Consider the following 19,371-nt stretch of genomic DNA (forward strand, 5'->3'; position numbering starts at 1 on the left):
TAGCTGACGCAGTTAAAACAACCAGTTTAGGAATGACAAGTAGATTTGTTGCATACATTATAGCAGAGCAGAGAAGAGCTGCAACTAACGATTCTTTTTATTGTCTATTAATCTGTATAATAATAATATAATAGTACATATAATCTATAATCAATTATTTTCTCGACTGATCGATAGTTGTTTGGTCTATAAAATGTCAGAAAAATGGTGAAAAATGTTGATCACTGAGCCCAATATGGCGTCCCCTAATGTGTTGTTTTGGCCACAACCCAAGAATATTCAGTTAACTGTCATAGAAACCAGGAAATATTCATATTTAAGAAGCTCGAATCAAAGAATTCTGACTTTTCTTTCTTAAATTGATTATCAAAATGGTAATTCAATTAAAAATTGACTACTAATGGATTAAGCGAGTCTGAACAGTCTGCTATATGAACAGGTAAGCAGTGCCATTTTCTCTAACACTGCAATAGGCGAGTCACTAAATCAAAAAGAATTCACTGACTGGCGATTCATTCAAACCACAGTGATGGCAAAGAGAATGACCTGCAATGAAAACAATCCATCTGTGATTAAAACAGAAACATATTTATTGGTTAAAATAGCTTTTCACAGACACAATGAGTTTTTGTCTCGCTATCATACATTTACACTGTACAACAGTGGATCCCCATAGATTAGCATTGTCTGAATAACTGCAACAAATGACTATTGCTCTTGTTCTGTCAAGGGAGGACATATCCCACAGAACCAGTGGCCAGATGTCTGATATTATGCACTGAAGTGATTTCTGTGTTATAAAATAAATTAGTAACATATGTATCAGAAAACTCTTACCAAGATCTCAGTGCAAACGCCATTGTAGCTGAAAGATCCATGTAACATGTAAGTACCAACAAAATGATGCACAAATGACAATTTAAAAAATTACAATAAAAAGAAGGTAAGCCCAAATTGAGATTTATTTTGGTAGTGGTGGAGCTACATTGGCATACGTTTTAATATAACTGACTAAATATTAGTCCAGATCTATAAGCAGTCTTCTAAAAACTCACATTTTTTATTGTGACACAGTTAGCTTGATTTACAGTACTAAATATCTATTTCTCAAGCAGCAACGATTACATAGAGTCTGAAAAACAAAACAATACCTACAGAACAGAAGCATTCACTCAAATATGTAAAACCAGGATTATCATTCTACTGTTTTTCTCTACCACCAACAAAAAATGAAAAACAAGAACACTAGTCAAATTAATGACAAGAAGCCTTTCTTTATGGTACCCACATAAAAGCAGATCAGAGTTTGCTGTCACAGCAGCCTGAACCCTCACACACACACACCCCCAAAAAGACAAATAAAACCTCAAAATTTAAACATAACACCACATAAATTCAAAGTTTATCAGGAAACAACAGTCCACGCTGACTGACAAAGTTACTGAAGAAAAAAGTGTTTTTACTGTCAATAAATATGTAGTTTATGGGGAGTTAATGTCAGATGTTTTCTGCGAGTTGGAGATACTGGATAGTAGTCAAATTTCCTCTTAGTGGTAGGTGTCCTACAGATGCCAAGCAATAAATATTCACTACAAATGGTTTTAAGCATTCTCCCCAAAACCCTCACTGTGAGCCAAGCGGCTAACACTTTTTTTTTCTTTTATTATGTGACAGTGCTGGCACAATAACTTCTGTCTGTGTCATGACTGAGAGACTACAATGTGAATTTTATTAAGAAGTGGGATAAGATAGTTATTATGTAGTAAAAACAGAAGAAAATGGATTAATAATGTTGATTCACACATAAATTCAGCCTTATCTTGGCCAAACTGTACGAGCAACTCGAGTGAGTCCATTGAACTATCTTTCAATACAAACATGCCTAAAAAAACACACTGAAGACTTGGTTTAAGTTAGGGTAAGTATCCAGGAATTGAATGTAAGTCAATGTAATGTTCTCTTAAGTGTGTGTGTGTGTGTGTGTGTGTGTGTCTCAGTGAGGGAAAATTCTGCTTTACTGGAACCTGGGTTTTATGTGAATATTTCATCCTTGTGGCCATCATTCCTTTCAGCTTTATAACAGAGTGCACCGTGTCCTCATGAGCGATCGCACAGCTTTATATTAAAGCAATGAACGGTACTCACCTGAAAAACCACAGCACTGGTCATTTGTTCAACAGCTAAGATAATCTATATTTGCATGATACCGACAAGAGATCTGCTGTGGTTACACTTGTAATGACTGTCCTTTCTCAGGACCTACCATGGAGGTAGAGTGACATCATTCTGCAGTAATACATATTAGGGAAGAGCTTTTCCTAATTCTAACTAAAAGGTTTAGTTACCTTACCCACAGTGGTGGGATATGGTTTCGATCATTTGGCTAAATTAGGGATTTGGTACATGTGGAGATTTGTTTCTTGCCCTACTGGATTCTACTTTTATTTATTTCCTTATTTTTGACAGGGACGACGCTCACTGATTAGTAGAAAAAAGCACTGTAAATGAACCAGTTAGAGAGAAGGCCATTTTTGATCTGGTCAGATGTTACAAAGACACATCCCCATCCCTTCAGCTCTCAGCTATGACAGTGGCAAGTAAAATTCTGTAACCAATAGGAAGAGAGAAACAAGAAGAAAACTGAACTTTCCTTTAATGAAACTAAATCAGTCATTTTGACCAGTGGGCTCCTCTGCTCAGCTGATCAGTGACTTCTGCACCATCCCTGTGGCTGTTCTGTTCTCTTAAAGCTGGGTTAGCTCAACTAAAAAGTTATGGTGAAAGTAATCGAAAGGATATTTGAAACCTGTACCTTTGACAGTGTTACATAAAAAGTTTAAATGTCTCTTTGATTGACTAAGAGTCTCTATGCTGAAGACAGTGATTGAGGTTAGCCCCACCTCCTATGTGATCGAGTTTTTCCTGATTCTCTGGCTGCAACCACACATCACGTAAGCCAGGTAGAGGTGGTAGGAGGAGGAACCGGGCCTCACACGTCCAGGTCGTCAGGCCTGGCTCGGCTGCTCATCCTGCTGCTGGCCCGGCTGCAGGGCCTGGCGTCCATCAGCGCCAGTGGCTGCAGCTCGTGTCCTGCCGATGAAGACAGTTTCTTATGCTCGTGGGTATCATCAGGGAAGTCAAAGGCTTGTGCATGGGAGTTTGAAATAGTGCTTCCTCCACCATTCTGGCCGAGCCGGTTCTGCTCTGTGGAATAGTTGGCCCAGTTCTGCTCATTGGCCTGCTTATTATAATTACGGCACGAGCCGGTTCCCCGCTCCCCTGTGGCCAGCTTGTAACCTGGGGGAGACATGGGTGAGAGCGGGGCAGTCGGGGAGGAACAGCCATTATAGTAGGCGTACTTGGTGGTGGACAGTTCTTTAGGGGTGGGGCTCAAGGTGCCTCCGCTGGGGTAGAGTGTGGGTGGCTGTTTGCTCTTCACACGATCTTTGATCCTCTTAAAAAACACGTAGAAAAGCTCGATGACATTGAGCAGCAGGGAGACCAGTGAGACCACCAGCATGAAGATGATGAAGACGGTCTTCTCTGTGGGACGGGACAGGAAACAGTCCACCCTGTGAGGGCATGGGGACCTCTCACAGGTGTAGACTGCAGCCAGGCTGAAGCCGTATATGTACCACTGGATCACCAGGAAGCCCACCTCAAACATAGACTTGAAGAAAATGCTGACTATATAGGTTCTCAGCAGGGCTCCCTTCATCTTCACTTTGCCGTGCTCCTCAATGCCATACTTTAGCTTTTTCATCTCGATTTTCTTCAGTGGTATGTCAACATCACCTCCATCATTTTGCACGGCTTTAAGCTCCTCCTCCTTCCTGTTGAATTTCTGTTCCTTCCTGTTCAGATAGAAGACATGAGCCAGGTAGAGGAGTGTGGGCGTCGACACAAAGATAATCTGGAGGACCCAGAAGCGAACATGGGAGATGGGGAAGGATTTGTCATAACAGACATTCTCACAACCAGGCTGCTGGGTGTTACATTTAAAGGCAGACTGCTCGTCTCCCCAGGCTGATTCCACTGCAGTACCTAGAACCAGGATCCTGAAGATGAAGAGGACCGATAGCCAGACCTTCCCCCCAGCAGTAGAGTAGGCCTGGACCTTATCCAGCAGACGGCCCAGAGCACTCCAGTCACCCATTCTCAGGGAGCGTGAGCTGGTGAAACAAAGGGAAATGTTGAACTGGCAGTACTATACAGACAGCATTAACTACTCAAACTGTTATAACTACTTTAAAAAGGTCCGGCTCACACAGATATAACATATGTACGTGCCAAACAGTCATTTATATTTCACGGAAGATTAACATCCTCAGCATTCTTGAAATTTTGGCAGCATTATGTGATTAAACAGCATAGTTACTGAAGGAGACAAAACTAGATGTTTCATGACGCAAAACACAAGCTAATCCAATTACTGAGAGCAGGGTCAGTTCATGCAACACTTTAAATCCAGGCAAGGAAACCAAATGTGACTCAGTAAATACAGTCTTTAACAAACTTAAAGTTTTCATCAAAATAAATAGTGCTTCAGACTGGATGGATAGAGCAAGTTTAAGAAACCCTGAATCCCATCAAAGTACTTCACAGCAGCAGGAGGATCAAATCGTGTACCCACTTCTCAGACTAAGAGACACAGACTGTCATCAACCTGGTCAGTCCTCCAGGAAAAAAAATAAAAAATTCAGTCACATGAGAGAATTCTACCCACAGGACATTTCTGCAGCACTGAACCTCTGAACCTTTACGGGGCCTCAAAGTATGTCAACTGAGAATCCCTGCTGACTATTGTCTTGTACAGCTAGGGCACTTTTTAAAAATCTGTGTGTCAAAGGTTAACAACTTGCATTCTCCTATTGTTATTGTGTAGTGCTTCAACTACTTTCTCAGTTCCACAGTAGTTGCTCTTGTCTGTGAAGCACAGAGCGAAGAGGAGAGACCCTGATCATCAGCAGACCGAGCTTATTTGCTTGGTAGAAACGCAGAAAGGCTTTAGAGAACAGTAGAGCAACCACTGAATGCTGCTGCCAAGCTGTTCACAATGAACTTGTGTACCCAATTTGATAAGTGAGTGCGGCAGAACAGACACTGCAGCTAAATCTTCTCAGTGAGGCCCCGTGCTTTTAGAGAAGCCCTGCAAATTAACAGTTTACAGGCCGTTACAAAAGTGCGGCATCAGCTGAGTTCCTGTTGACAGTACTCCTGATAATTGTGACACTACGCAGTGAAAAGCTCCGATAGACTGGCAAACATACTGTGCCCGCCTGGGCTCATCCCCTGAAAAATAGCACCCCCCTAGGTCAAAATTAACCATGAGAGCTTTAGTCGCAGTGTCAATGCCACAGAGTCCTGAAGCGGCCTAACAATAATTACCGCAGAGCCATTAATGTGAATTAACAAATCACACTTCACAACCAACCATAAATTACAAAAAATGGTTAAATTCAGCACAAATACCAAAGAAAGGGTCCTTAGGGGGTTCTAGGAGTCTTTTAGGACTCTCCAGGGAGTCTTCAACTGGTCACCAGTGGGTACTTATAATGAGCAGCATTTTTACTGTAATTACTGATGAAATACAGAATATAAAACATTTTAATCAGATTTAATCTTCATAACTGAACCAATTCATGTGAAATCTATAATCTTATCAGGAATCTGGTGGAGGTTTGTAGACTCCAAAGTGGGTCTCGTTCTCCGCTCTGACATGAAAATAACAAAGAGGAGCTGTTAAAAGGTGGTAAAACATAAAAGACATTTTCATACAGAGAGCAGGGAGAGTCCTAGCCATGCCTTCATCAGGACGTTAATGTGGTTTAAGTAGGAACCTCCAGTCAAATCCACACGCTCCCAATTATCTTATCTTATAAGAACATACACTGCATCTTACCACCGGGAACACAGACAGAATGCATTCTGTAGAAATCACCTTCAGTATGTAGAGCCGAATGCAAAGTAAAATATGAGCTGTAACAAGGAGTTTGCTGTTGTTATCAGGCAGAGAATATCCCGCCACTTTCTACATGACTGACTTTGTCTGGTGAAAATGACCAAGACAGAAAAGAACAATAGCCTCCAACACAATGGTCTCTGCAGAACTCTCAAATCTTGCTTTTCAAGGAGAAGTCGATGATCTGAATGCAGCCACCCAAAAGTTTTAAAGTTTCTTGGTGTTTCTTTCTGTAAAATAGTCACTGGGTTCTAAGAGAGAATATAAAACAGAACTTTCTTTAAGTCAAATTCCAGAGGACAGATCAGTGGCACAGACTGCAGCATAAGTTACAGCAGCAACAGGATGTTTGGGATGGAAACTAGAAGAAAACTAATTTGTTTCAGAAATAAGCACAGTCCAGTGAATGGAAAACTTCACACATTCCTCCCTGGAGGTGTGAGCCTCCACTGGTGTTTCTGACCGGGGAACAACTTTTAATTAGAGGGGAAACGAATAAAGCACGCAAACTGAGCGGCTTTAAAACAATGAAGGAAAAGTCTACCAACTCTCTGAGTCGCTCCGCGCGTCATGTGGAGCGCAGCGCCGCGTTCTAACGGAGGAACTTTCCTGACAGGAGAACAGTTTCTCCACTTCTTTTAAAGATCGAAGACAGCAACACTTGAACTTACCTGGAAGTTAGAGAGAAAGAGAAGAGGGCCCAGAGGCACTTTCTCCGCCACCTGTTGGAATCACCCTCTGGAGGAGTTGAAATCCAAGTTTGGGACCAGGAGGGAAACTGAGGGGAACTTGTCAAACTTCCCTTATAAGAGTCCCGTCAGAGAAGCTGCGTCAGCTGACCTCTACGTCAAGACGAAGCCCCAGCCTGCTGGGAGGACAAAGACAAGAGTTTGGTTTATTGTATCATACAGAAGAGATAATCTGTGATGACAAACCAAAGAGACCATCTGTGCCCTGCCGAGATCGTCAGTACTGTTGGAGTATACACGGGGTGTATTAATATCAAGCATACTGTAATCGGTAGAGGAATGTCAGCACTGCACTCAGCTTTACTTGAGTATTTCTATTTTCTGCTGCTTCATACTTCTGCTCCACTACATTAATCTGACACCTGCAGTTACTCTTTATTTCAGTGGTATTTCCAACACTTATGATCACCTTCTAAAATATGATGCAGTGACAGATTCAACTCTCCGATAGTTCAGATCAGACCCACCTGCAGTGCACATGGATCCACCAGTTAATGATGGGCTAACACTACTAACACAGTGACGGAGGCCATTCTGTATCACGACTACTTTCCTTTGATACTTAAGTAGGCCTACATTTAGCTGATGATACATATGGGCCTCTGCTTCAGGAAAGATTTAAATGTAGGACTTTTGCATGTAATGGAGTATTGTTGCATTGTGGTACTGATACTTTTACTTAAGTAAAAGATGGACATGTTTATTACATTGCATAGCTTTGATTAAGTCATACAATCAGTTTTCTAAGACAAATATGTCTGGAAGATGACAATGTTTGTTTAAGTGTCATTAGAATGCGCTGTTAATGCCTCCTGTGATGCCTTTTAACTCTGACCTAGTTTTTATTTGGGCTTAAAGCTTTATGATAGCTCCACCTTAAATTGGTGTCGATTTTGCATTATTATTCTGCAATATCAGAATAGTTTGTTTCAAATTCCAGTGTGTCCTTTTTGGCCTCTTTATAATGACTAAAAAAGTGAAAAGGCATTTTATTAGAATTTAAATACACTAAATGCTGTTAATAATGAACCATTGTGCAGTATTTGTAACTTTCCATTAGACCCCTCGGGTCTCCCATCCTACACTTGACCAGTGCACAGCACCACCTAGTGATGAAAAGTATGAAGTGCAGGTGTATGTATGGGAACATGTAGTGTTGCATGCTATTAAATACATGTTTTAGGATGTAACAGCGGCATTCACTCACACACACTCACAAGCAAATGAGTGTTGCCCGAGGCAGCAGCAGATTGGACAGTACCTTTAACTGTCAATTCCAGTTATATTTGTTCATATTTAACTATAAGAATGTGAGAGTAGTATGCAATGAGAAGCTTAATATACACTGATTCTGGCAATTACCATTGCTAAACGTGTGGATGTTGTTTCCGATGCAGCTGATGCATGAGGTATAGTTTGGCTACTGCATGTAGTTATACTGACAAGCCTGTAGTTCAAGAATAGGTTCTGATCTTATCTATCTTAAAACAATACTGACATGCCCATATGTCTATTTGAAAGAGCATTGCTCACTGTAACTGTTCCTGTTGGCCACAAAGAGATTCCATTCCTAATGTGGTTTCCAGGTACAAATGCATTCTGAAGTTCAGCTGAAGCTTGTGTGAGCCTTCAGCAGTCTGAGTTAGTCAAATAAGGTGGGGATCGTCCAAAGGTAAAAAGTTTTTAGTAAGAAATTCTGCCTTTGTGCTTCCACAGTGTTTGGTTGCTGAGCCACGGCAGAGGGATTGAAACACAAAGTGTGAGTCTGGCACCATTATGACTGTAATGTTGGATGATATCTGCCTGGTTTGTCTCTCTCCGACTGCTGAAGCCCTCTTAGCTTTGGCTGATCTTTGGAAAGATTTTTGAAGACCGTGGATTTTGTCCCAGTCACTGACATTGAAAATAATTTTTTCTCACTGCCAGTATGGACAGCAGGAATTATTAAAGAGACTAGAAAAGGTTTCAGTGCACAAACAGGCATGTGAATATTGTTTTAAGACAATCTTGTACTGCAGGTACCATCTTATGATCCTTTTCAAATACTGTGGACTGTCATTTTTAGTTTATGTTGTGGGAGCTCATCAGTGTGTTTGCTGTATCTAATTTACATGTTTTCTTGTAGAGCACACATTTAAATGCATTATTTTTTCTTTTTCTTTTTATTTAACATTTATTTTCCCAGGCAGATCAGTTAAGAAACAATTCTTATTTACAATGACGGCCTGGTCGTGGTTCAAATGGCCTCTAATAGGAAAGGAGTGTAGGATTACTTAAGTTATAATAAAGTTTAAATGTAATTTCTACCCCCTGGTGTTTTTTACCTACCTACCATACCTCCTCCACACACACAGGGGGAGAGCTTTTTGTTGTCATGTAGACTTGGTGAAACAGTATGATATTAATGATGTACATCTCTGTGCGCCAGGCCAGGTTATATGTGCATAACTGTGTAAAAAATTGTTGGGCTTCTAAATAACATCACAGAGTATGGTCTAGACCTGCTCATTTATGAAAAGCGCTGTGAGATAACTGTTGTTGTGATTTGGCGCTATATAAATAAAATTGAATTGAAAATTGAATTGAATAAACTTGATTTGATTGTCCATGACTTGACAAAAGCCGGGAATGTTCAATCCTTCAACACTGGTTTTGTCCAGGTGCTCTGTTTGAAGCAGGATCTGTGACAACATCCAAAGCAGCTGCATTTTCAATGTGTTATTATACCTATATACTTAAAATCATATTTATATTATGTGTACTACATACACTTTCTTAACAAGTCACTATTCTACCTCAGTACAGCCTGCAGAAACACACTTGCACATAAATACAAATCTCCCGTATGGCCTAAGTTTTGTAATGTATACAATGTCATGTTTTACATTTTTATTTTGTTTTATTTATTCATTTTCAACATTTAAAAAAAAAAAATTCCACCTCAGACGCTCCGATACAAAAATCTTGATAAAATGATGTTTTTAGACGAGAACATGGAAAATGTGGAGAAATGATCTGAATCTGTCCATGTCAATTGTCTATCACAAATGTGGCGCAGTGGAGCAGCACTGTCGCCTCAAAGCAAGAAATCTCTGGGCTGTGGAAGGAGCTGGCTGGCTGGGGCCTCTTTGTGGGGAGTCTAAATGAGCTGACCCCAGGCTAAATACTGCATTCAAGTTACATTTTTTGTTTACCAGACTAATGGAACTGAAAAAAAATGTAGTCTATCTGGGGAATATGAAAATCATTTAAATGTTATGTTGTGAGCAGAATTGTGTACAGCTGGATTGAAACATTCAATCAATTTGAATCTTACGTAAAATCTAAATAAATGCTATAAGATTGATAACGGCTGTCTGTAGCTGTACTGATTTTTTTTATTTTATTCATTCATTCAATTCAGCTTTTCAAGAAAACACGGTAAGTGCTATTTTATTAAACTATTATTATTTTCCTGAGGCACAGTACATCTGATAATTCAATCAAGAACCATTCATACAATCCAGCTACTGACCTTAAAAAGACTTAAGCCAAATAATAACAAGGAGAAAACATGTAGAATATATGTATCAGGTGTCCTTCTCTTTACTGATGGAGTCAATGTGTCCGTCTTCATTGCAGACACCTGTCAGACCCGGAGCAGGCCGAGGCAACAGTGGGAAGCCTCCATACTTGCTGCTCGTGTCCACCCAAGCAGTGTTGGATGGGTACGGCTGTGGACTGAGCAGATGCTGCTGAGCTAGAAGCTGTTTCCTGCTGTCTCTCCTCTTGTTACAGAGCAGATAGATTATCTCTATGATGTTGAGGAGTACTGAAATGCCCGAAACTACAAGCATGAAGATGATGAAGATCGTCTTCTCTGTGGGACGGGAAATGTAACACAGGGCACCACTGCTACGGGCACATGGTGGAGACAAAGTACAGTGGAAGTAGAGGTCTAGGAACACAGGGCCAAAGATGTAGAACTGGCCCACGCTGAATCCCACCTCCAAGAAGATTTTAAAGAGCAGCTGAGTAATGTAAGTGCAAAAGAGGACGCCTTTTATCTTCACCTTCCCTCTGTCATCTGTATATTTGGGCTTCTTCAGTGCAGTTTCCGTAGTGCTGTCCCGCAGCTTCTCCATCATCCTCTTCTCTTTGTGGATGATGTGGACAGCATGGCCCAGGTAGACCAGGGTAGGTGTTGACACAAAGATGATCTGCAAGACCCAGTAGTGAATGTAGGACATTGGGAACATCCAGTTGTAGCAGGCGTGTTCGCATCCTGGTTCCCGGCTGTCACAGTTGAACTCTGACACTTCGTCTCCCCAGACTTTGTCCGCAGCAGCGCCCAGGACAAAGATCCGAAACAGGAAGAGGACACTCATCCAGATCTTCCCCACCACCGTGGAGTGAGACTGTACTTTGTCTAGCAGAGAGGACAGGTAAGACCAGTCACCCATGGCTGGAAAATAATGTCTACAGTAGGGGAGAAACACAGAGACATCACACTTACAGAAAGACAGATGAGACTAGTACAAAGATTAAGCATTATTCTGTCTTTTATAGAAGGCATTTGCAATTTTGACAAAAGATAAGACGTTATTAATGCCGGAGAGAATTAAATATTATGTGTCTGTGTAAAATAACAAAAAAAAAAGCTCAGTCTAGGACTAGAATCTACACTCTAGGACTGTGTGAAGCAGAGAACAATGAAATTGTTGAGCTTTGAATTTCTCTTTAAATGTGATCCTACACCTGTATGGAGCCATACTTATCAAACCTCTGAGAGCACCCTCTTAAGAAACAACATCTCAATCAATACAGTTTTCTTCTGTAGGAAGTGTAGGCGTAGCAGGAGTAAGCTTTAAGAGCTGCTCACACGATTAATCATGTATAAGCTCATTGTAACAATAGCCAATCAGACACACATATGCCATACTGTTGATTCAAAATCCTTCTCAGTGAGATGTTACATATAAAAACTGTAATGTAAAAGTATATGATTTATTGTTAATATCACTTTGACAACTACAGAAACAACAAAAACGACAAGAGACTACAAACAAAATCAATGCCAAGTGCAGGAATACATCCTGTTGTTTGCACCCCTAATCTGTTGATCACCCTGTTTGAAATTACACAGATTGCTTCAATTAACATGATGTTCATGATCAATGATATATCGTACAGTCTTTCCAAAACATGTCTGAGAAGGTGTGCTGGCCTCTGTTTCTGTACCACAGCCATGCACCTGAGCTATCTTGAAAATAATAGTAAAATAACATTTACAAACAAAGAGATGAGTACGTTCTACGCCTATGTTTATACCGCACGCTTATCCTAGAAGCAAGTTACTCAAAGTTTGCAACTACAATATTCTGAGGTGCTGAACATGCGCCTGATTTGTCAGATAGAAACAGTGAAAAAAACAATAACATGTTAATAAAGAAATGGTTCAAGGTTGCAGAAACATAAAATGTACTTGCCTGTCAGGCTTCAGATATTAGAAACTCTTGACCATGAGCCCATCACAGAGGAGACACAGTGTGGGCAACGAAAGACACACTACGCTGACCAGGACAAGACTTAAATACCGTTTAAAAGTAGGAGGTCTTTGGGTTTGGTCTGATGCGTACACTTCAGTCCGCCACTCACAGCTTCTTGTTTCATTCGTCAACCTCGTGATGATTTTGATGAGTCTGATGAAAGGTTTCATAACACTCAGTTACTGTAAAGGAAACCTTAACAACCCTTTAAACAGTATTTTTCTCCCATTAAGTCATACTGTAAATCATATTTTGCCTTACCTCCCCCTTTGGACAGATACATCACACGCCTTATACCCAGACTGTATGTGTGTATCATTTCATAGACACACCCTGATTTTGAAACGTTAATGTGCAGAAATGTGTTTTTGTCTAAAAGGGAAGACATTGAATTGCAACATGTTGCTGAGTATTACTGTTAAAATGGGCTGCAGTTAAAGCACATAGCACAGTGGTACGGTGAGTATTATAGGACAGATTTTAGTTATGAGAAGAGGTCAAAGGGCATTCTTCATCGTGCCGCATGTTTTATAATTACTGCCAGGAGATCAGAGGTAACGTGTTCCTTATGTAATAGATCATGTAAAAGCTGTTAATTCTACTCAACAGGTTTACATTGCAACCCAGCTGTAGACTAGATCTTTTAGACGACCTTGAAGTACAGAATCTCAATGTGAATAAGATGAACCACAAAAATGATTTATATAATGTAAGAAGTTATCCATAACTGTGCAGTTATGAAAAGTAATAATATTAATAATAATCATAATCATATTACCACTACTACTACTACTAATAATAATAATAATGATAATACACAGAATGAAAGAAACAGGTCAAAATGACTCTTAACATCCATCCTTAAATGTATTTCCTGAATGACGCTCAGGGCAAAACAAACATTTGAATCCAATATTTTCAGAGACTTAACAAAACCTGAAATTTTAAGAACCATATGGGGCTTTGGTTGGAGGTTGAAAGTACCTTCAGTTCTTTAGTGATTAGTATCACGTCCTGAGGAGAAAAAAAAGAACAAAACCAAATAAAACCAGAACCTGTGACCATGGATACATGACTGTGGTCTGTGATGACCTCTGACTCATTGTACTGAGTCTTAAACAGGAAGCGTTCCCTTCCTGATCACTCATGTTGTATCATACTGTCCATTCCACTACTATGGTAGAACAGGTGTCAATGAAATTATACTGAAAGACATCAAAAAGTGCAATATATTTATATTTATATTTATACCCTACTTTTATATATATCTGGTTTTATATTTTTACTTTGATATGAGTAAGTACTTTTATTTTGTTATGTGTTGCTCTGCTACTATTTTGATTAGTTTCATTGCCATTTGTTGTATCGTCGACTCTCTCTATCTATCTCTATCAACAGGCTATGTACCACAGTACTTTAAGGTAGCTGTAATTAAACCTCTTCTGAAAAAGCCCAAACTTGATCCGGATGTTTTAGCCAACTATAGACCTATATCTAATCTTCCATTTTTCTCTAAGGTTCTGGAGAAAGCAGTTGCTAAACAGCTGTGTGACTTTCTACAGAGCAATAGTTTATTTGAGGATTTTCAGTCAGGATTTAGAGCTCATCATAGCACAGAGACAGCACTGGTGAAAATTACTAATGACCTCCTTAATGCATCAGACAAAGGACTTGTCTCTGTACTGGTTTTATTAGATCTTAGTGCTGCATTTGATACCATTGACCATCAGATCCTATTGCAGAGACTGGAATATTTCATTGGCATTAAAGGAACCGCTCTAAGCTGGTTTAAGTCCTATTTATCAGATCGATTTCAGTTTGTACATGTTAACGATGAGTCCTCCATGCATGCCAAAGTTAGTCATGGAGTTCCTCAAGGATCTGTCCTTGGACCAATCCTCTTCACTTTATATATGCTTCCTTTAGGCAATATTATCAGGAAATATTCCATAAGCTTTCATTGTTATGCAGATGATACGCAGTTATATCTATCGATCAAACCAGATGAAACTCATCAGTTAGCTAAACTTCAAATGTGCCTTCAGGATGTTAAAACCTGGATGACCTGTAATTTTCTAATGTTAAACTCAGATAAAACTGAAGTTATTGTTCTGGGGCCTAAGCACCTCCGTGACGCATTATCTAAAGATATAGTTTCCTTGGATGGCATCGCCCTGGGCTCCAGCACCACTGTAAGGAATCTTGGAGTTATCTTTGATCAGGACATGTCGTTTAAGTCTCACATTAAGCAAATTTCAAGGACCGCCTTTCTTCACCTACGTAATATTGCGAAAATCAGGAACATTCTGTCTAAAAATGATGCAGAAAAACTAGTCCATGCATTTGTTACTTCTAGGCTGGATTACTGCAATTCCTTATTATCAGGCTGCTCGAAAAAGTCCATTAAGACTCTTCAGCTGATTCAGAATGCTGCAGCACGTGTTCTGACAGGAACCAGGAAAAGAGATCATATTTCTCCTGTTTTAGCTTCTCTGCATTGGCTTCCAGTAAAATCCAGAATAGAATTTAAAATCATTCTTCTTACCTACAAAGCTCTTAATGGTCAGGCACCATCTTATCTTAAAGAGCTCATAGTACCTTACTACCCCACCAGAGCACTGCGCTCCCAGAATGCAGGGTTACTTGTGGTTCCTAGAGTCTCCAAAAGTAGACTAGGAGCCAGAGCGTTCAGCTATCAAGCTCCTCTCCTGTGGAACCAGGTTCCAGTTTGGGTTCAGGAGGCAGACACCATCTCCACATTTAAGAGTAGGCTTAAGACTTTCCTCTTTGATAAAGCTTATAGTTAGTAGTCCTGAACCATCCCTTAGTTATGCTGCTATAGGCCTAGACTGCCGGGGGATTTCCTATGATGCACTGAGCTCCTCTCTCCTCTACTTTCTCTCCCTCTGTATGCAACCTCATCCCATTATTGCATGTTACTAACACAACTTCTCCCCTTTCTGGTAGTCTTGTGCTTTCTCGTCTCTCTCCTCTCTCCTCCTATCACTTCCTGCAGGTTTTCTGGCTCTGGAACTGTGGAGTCTGGATCTGTGGCTGCTCGACACCCTCTGCTGCAACGACTATTGTCTACTAGTTGTTATTATTGTTATTATAATCATTAACATTACGACTGTTATCATTAACACTACTATAAATATCTGTACCATTTTTCATTTAGTCTATAGCAACATCACCTTCACTGTCTGTACCTCTGTGTGTGTATATTGTGTAGGCTGCCTCCCTCCCCTCTCTCTCCTTACATCCCTCTCTTTTACTCTCTGTTCCTCTCCTGCCCTCTCTGTCTTTCTCTCTCTCCCTCTCTCCCCTTCACCCCAACCGGTCGAGGCAGATGGCCGCCCACCCTGAGCCATGGTTCTGCTCGAGGTTTCTGCCTCTTAAAAGGAAGTTTTTCCTTGCCTCTGTCGCCTAGTGCGGCTCTTGGTGGGAACTGTTGGGCTTCTGTAAATAACATCATAGAGTACGGTCTAGACCTGCTCTTTATGAAAAGCGCTGTGAGATAACTGTTGTTGTGATTTGGCGCTGTATAAATAAAATTGAATTGAATTGAATTTTAATTAACATGCCTGGTAAAATAAAGGTAAATATCAGTGCAGAAATATTGAGATCATTTAGAAACAGAGTCTCCATAACAGTTTGTCCACCAAAGAGCACTGACATGTTTATTTTTTCACAATGTTCCACTCAGTCACAATAACCACATCTAACCAAATAACCCAATTTACTCACATCAAAAACACGAGTTTATGTTAAAACAAAAAATTGAACAATTTTAATCAAAGTTCTGTCAATAAAGTAGGGCCCAATTTAGGCCCCTATTACATCAGCTAACATTATATTTTGATGGCACAGTGCATGGTACAAATACAATACCAATTAAATTAGCACAAACCAGTTGACAGAAGGTCTTTTAGAGCAACTTAAACTTCGGCACGTCGCTCACGGCTACAAGAGCAGACATTTTCGTGGGAGTGGGGTTTGTTCATCCATATTGCAACAGCTGAGCAGCTGTCAGCTAACTAAGCTGTTATTTCTCATGACAAAACATCAGTGTATTTCAACACTACTGAGTGACAGACATGTCATGTTGTTAGGGAGTGTGGGTGGGTCAATCTGATGATTCTGCAATGTCTGCCTCAATTATAAGAGGGAGAAGTGAGAGTATCCCAGTTGCAGTACAGAGACTGACTGAACAAGGCAGTGGTCATTACAGAGGTAGGAACAAATATTACTGTGAGAAGAGTTAATATTGTACAAATGTAATTTTAATTGTTAATTGGTTGAAATGTGAAAACCACGATGGAGAATTTATTTTAAAATCTGTCTAATCTAATCTGGCAGCTGCAATCCAGTGTTATTGGCTACAGTGACAGCCAATCATTCAAAATTCAAAAATCCTTTTAAACTAAATATATAGTAGCATTATGGAAAAATACATTTGTAAACGAATGCACTTGATGAATCACATCTTTCGATATGATGCTGATGTTTGAATAGATTAGGCAGTCAGGCTCCGGAGCAACACTTGAAGTTTGTGTCTTTTGTGGTGTGTTGACTTTTTTAGTTTTTTTTAGTTTAGTCTCTCTTGAAAATACCTGAAAGTTACACTTTATTCAGAAGTACTGCTGCTTTGATTTGTAAGACTGAAAAAAAAAAAAAAAAAGAGTACTCTGATCACTCTGCATTGGCTTCTAGTGTTCAGTCAGTCTAAATTACATCATGTTTCATAAGGCTTTCAATTATGAACTGTCTGGACCTGACAGATCTGAAACTGTTTCTAAAATTTACACTGCAGCAACAGTTTACTGAAATATAAAGAACGGACGAGGTCACTGGTGAGTGTGTTCCATACACCCCATGTGTCTGTTCGAGGATGTGTTTCCTGTTTGGGTGCGCGTTCACCGTTGTTTAGCTTTGACTGTGTATGTCACACTGAGGTAGGATTAAGGCTGTGGCAAGTAGGTTATGGTAGTTTGATGAATTATTAATGTGTTTGGTAATATGCACCACTAAGCCACAGTGCATTTTTTATCCTGGATGCCAGATGCACAGTCCAACAATGTCCCCTAAACTCAGATATAGAAATCAGCACGTCAATACATACCATGTGACCCTTGGTAAACTCTGGTTTTATAGATATATCTTATCTCAATGTCTTCATGTCCACTTTGAATTGTCCTGTGAGCAAAATGTGCCACTTTGGTAAGGTTGCCTCACGCTGACTACACTGACATGACATTTGCGACCTTCTATGTCAACTGTGTATTCATCATTGCTTTCTTTGCCTTCTCTCTCTTGTAGGCTGTCAGAATGGGGGAGTGGTCCTTTCTGTCTAACTTGTTAGACAAGGTGCAGTCCCATTCCACTGTAGTGGGGAAGGTCTGGATGAGTGTGCTTTTCCTTTTCAGGATCTTCATCCTGGCTGCTGGCATAGATAAAATATGGGGAGATGAACAAGGAAACATGGTCTGTAACACCAACACCCCAGGCTGCAAGAACGCCTGCTACGACCGGTCCTTCCCCATGTCTCACCCACGATTCTGGGTCCTCCAGATCCTCATCGTCTCCACACCAACACTCATCTATCTGGGCCACGTCCTGCTGGTGATACGCAGAGAAAACAAGCTGAGGAGACGCCTGGAGCAGAAAGTCGGTAAGAATGGGATGATTAAAACTCCAACGTATTCAGATGAACATGGCAAAGTTCAGCTCAAGGGCGTCTTGCTGGTCAGCTACATGATGCAGCTGCTGCTGAAGATCCTGCTTGAAGTGGCATTCATCGTGGGCCAGTACTACCTCTATGGCTTCATTATTATGCCTACTAAGATTTCATTTTCTACGTACCCCTGTCGGACACCAGTAGACTGCTTCATAAGTCGTCCCACAGAGAAAACCATCTTTATTTTCTTCATGTTGGCAATGGCCGTCCTCTCTGTGATCCTCAACATCGTGGAGATGTTCCATCTGATGATCTCAAAGATGAAGGAGAAGAAAAGGAGAAGCAGTGGCTCACTTCCCCCAAAGATGTACTGTCTTGACGGGACCAAATCACAATTCCACTGAGAGATTTTCACATTTTTGAAAGACTGAACAGAGACGATCCTGTGTCTGTGAGGGAGCTTGTTTCTCACTCAGTCACATCCAGCTTTAAATGTCAAAGTGCTACATGAATCCTGTTTACCAACAGTTATACACCATATATTTATGTTAGAAAAATTTGCTGTGCTTAAGTATTGTTGCAAGCTTGTCTTAAAATTGAAAAGGAGAAGCGTACAAACATCACAATCTCAGTGAACGTATAAAACAGGAACCGGTGCATAGACAGAGCTGGGAAACATCTATGGGTGAGAGACATGGTGTAATGCAGATAACAGCTCCTGTATGTATCCGAGTGACATGTGACACAGATAAAGATTTAAAAAACAATGGGTGAACCAAATGTTTAAAAGCAGACTGTCAAGCCTTTCTCGTCAGTCAATTCTGTACTCACTGTGTGCATGTATTGACTCCTTGATGCAAGTAAAACTTAATTGAAAAAGACTCCAGTGACTCAGTCATTCTTTGATAACAATAACAATATACTTGTTACATCAGGCTTTAAATAAATCAGATCTTGGTAAGTAGCAGGATAAACTGTATTCAACCCGACCTATGCACACAAGTGGTCAATGCATGGGGTATCACCTGATTCAAGAACTACTGAATGTGAGGCGTGCGACAATTGTAAGTCACTTTGGATAAAAGTGTCAGATAAATGTAAAAACTGTAACCAGTTTAATTTTGTGTGAAACTTAAAACATTTACAGTTAAAGAGGGTAATAGTAATACCAGTAAAAATAGTGTTAATAATAATAATCTATGTGGTGAGTCAAAAGCTTTAAAAAGGCCTTTCTACGTGAGATCACCTCCCTGTATTGAACATCAGTTTTTGACAGGAAAGAACAAAACTCCAGGCCATGAAGTGCTCTTGCTCTCCCACGGTACTCTTCACATTACCCAGCAGCACGGGTCTTGTGCAAAGTACTTCCTGTGACTGATATTCCCATATGCATTGTAATATAGTCAGCAGGCCACATATGATTTTCCTTTTAAAAGAACTCACAGGCAATGTAAA

General features: G+C 40.3%; 3 protein-coding genes across 3 annotated transcripts; 1 reads left to right on the top strand and 2 right to left on the bottom strand.

The window, feature by feature from the left end:
• Positions 1–567: 567 nt before the first annotated feature.
• On the bottom strand, positions 568–6,787 carry gja1b (gap junction protein alpha 1b). The gene is made up of 2 exons (XM_038726747.1): positions 6,634–6,787; positions 568–4,172 (listed from the first exon to the last, which is right to left on the bottom strand). The coding sequence occupies exon 2, from the start codon at positions 4,154–4,156 to the stop codon at positions 2,990–2,992; it is 1,167 nt and encodes a 388-aa protein (XP_038582675.1). The 5' UTR covers positions 4,157–4,172; positions 6,634–6,787; the 3' UTR covers positions 568–2,989.
• A 2,798-nt stretch (positions 6,788–9,585) lies between these two features.
• Positions 9,586–12,306, bottom strand: LOC119908847 (gap junction Cx32.2 protein-like). The gene is made up of 2 exons (XM_038726748.1): positions 12,180–12,306; positions 9,586–11,169 (listed from the first exon to the last, which is right to left on the bottom strand). Exon 2 carries the CDS (start codon positions 11,151–11,153, stop codon positions 10,281–10,283), a length of 873 nt encoding a protein of 290 aa, XP_038582676.1. The 5' UTR covers positions 11,154–11,169; positions 12,180–12,306; the 3' UTR covers positions 9,586–10,280.
• A 4,022-nt stretch (positions 12,307–16,328) lies between these two features.
• Positions 16,329–18,797, top strand: LOC119908668 (gap junction Cx32.2 protein-like). The gene is made up of 2 exons (XM_038726497.1): positions 16,329–16,472; positions 17,559–18,797. Exon 2 carries the CDS (start codon positions 17,568–17,570, stop codon positions 18,318–18,320), a length of 753 nt encoding a protein of 250 aa, XP_038582425.1. The 5' UTR covers positions 16,329–16,472; positions 17,559–17,567; the 3' UTR covers positions 18,321–18,797.
• The last annotated feature ends 574 nt before the right edge of the window (positions 18,798–19,371 follow it).

This window comes from Micropterus salmoides, unplaced genomic scaffold, assembly GCF_014851395.1.
Source record: "Micropterus salmoides isolate LMB-PRFRI ecotype aquatic unplaced genomic scaffold, ASM1485139v1 Ms_hic_scaffold_18, whole genome shotgun sequence".
NCBI classification, from domain to species: Eukaryota; Metazoa; Chordata; class Actinopteri; order Centrarchiformes; family Centrarchidae; genus Micropterus; species Micropterus salmoides.

Coding starts and splice junctions, on each gene's coding strand:
- gja1b (XM_038726747.1), bottom strand. CDS start 4,156: ATGGGTGACTGGAGTGCTCTGGGCCGTCTGCTGGATAAGGTCCAGGCC.
- LOC119908847 (XM_038726748.1), bottom strand. CDS start 11,153: ATGGGTGACTGGTCTTACCTGTCCTCTCTGCTAGACAAAGTACAGTCT.
- LOC119908668 (XM_038726497.1), top strand. CDS start 17,568: ATGGGGGAGTGGTCCTTTCTGTCTAACTTGTTAGACAAGGTGCAGTCC.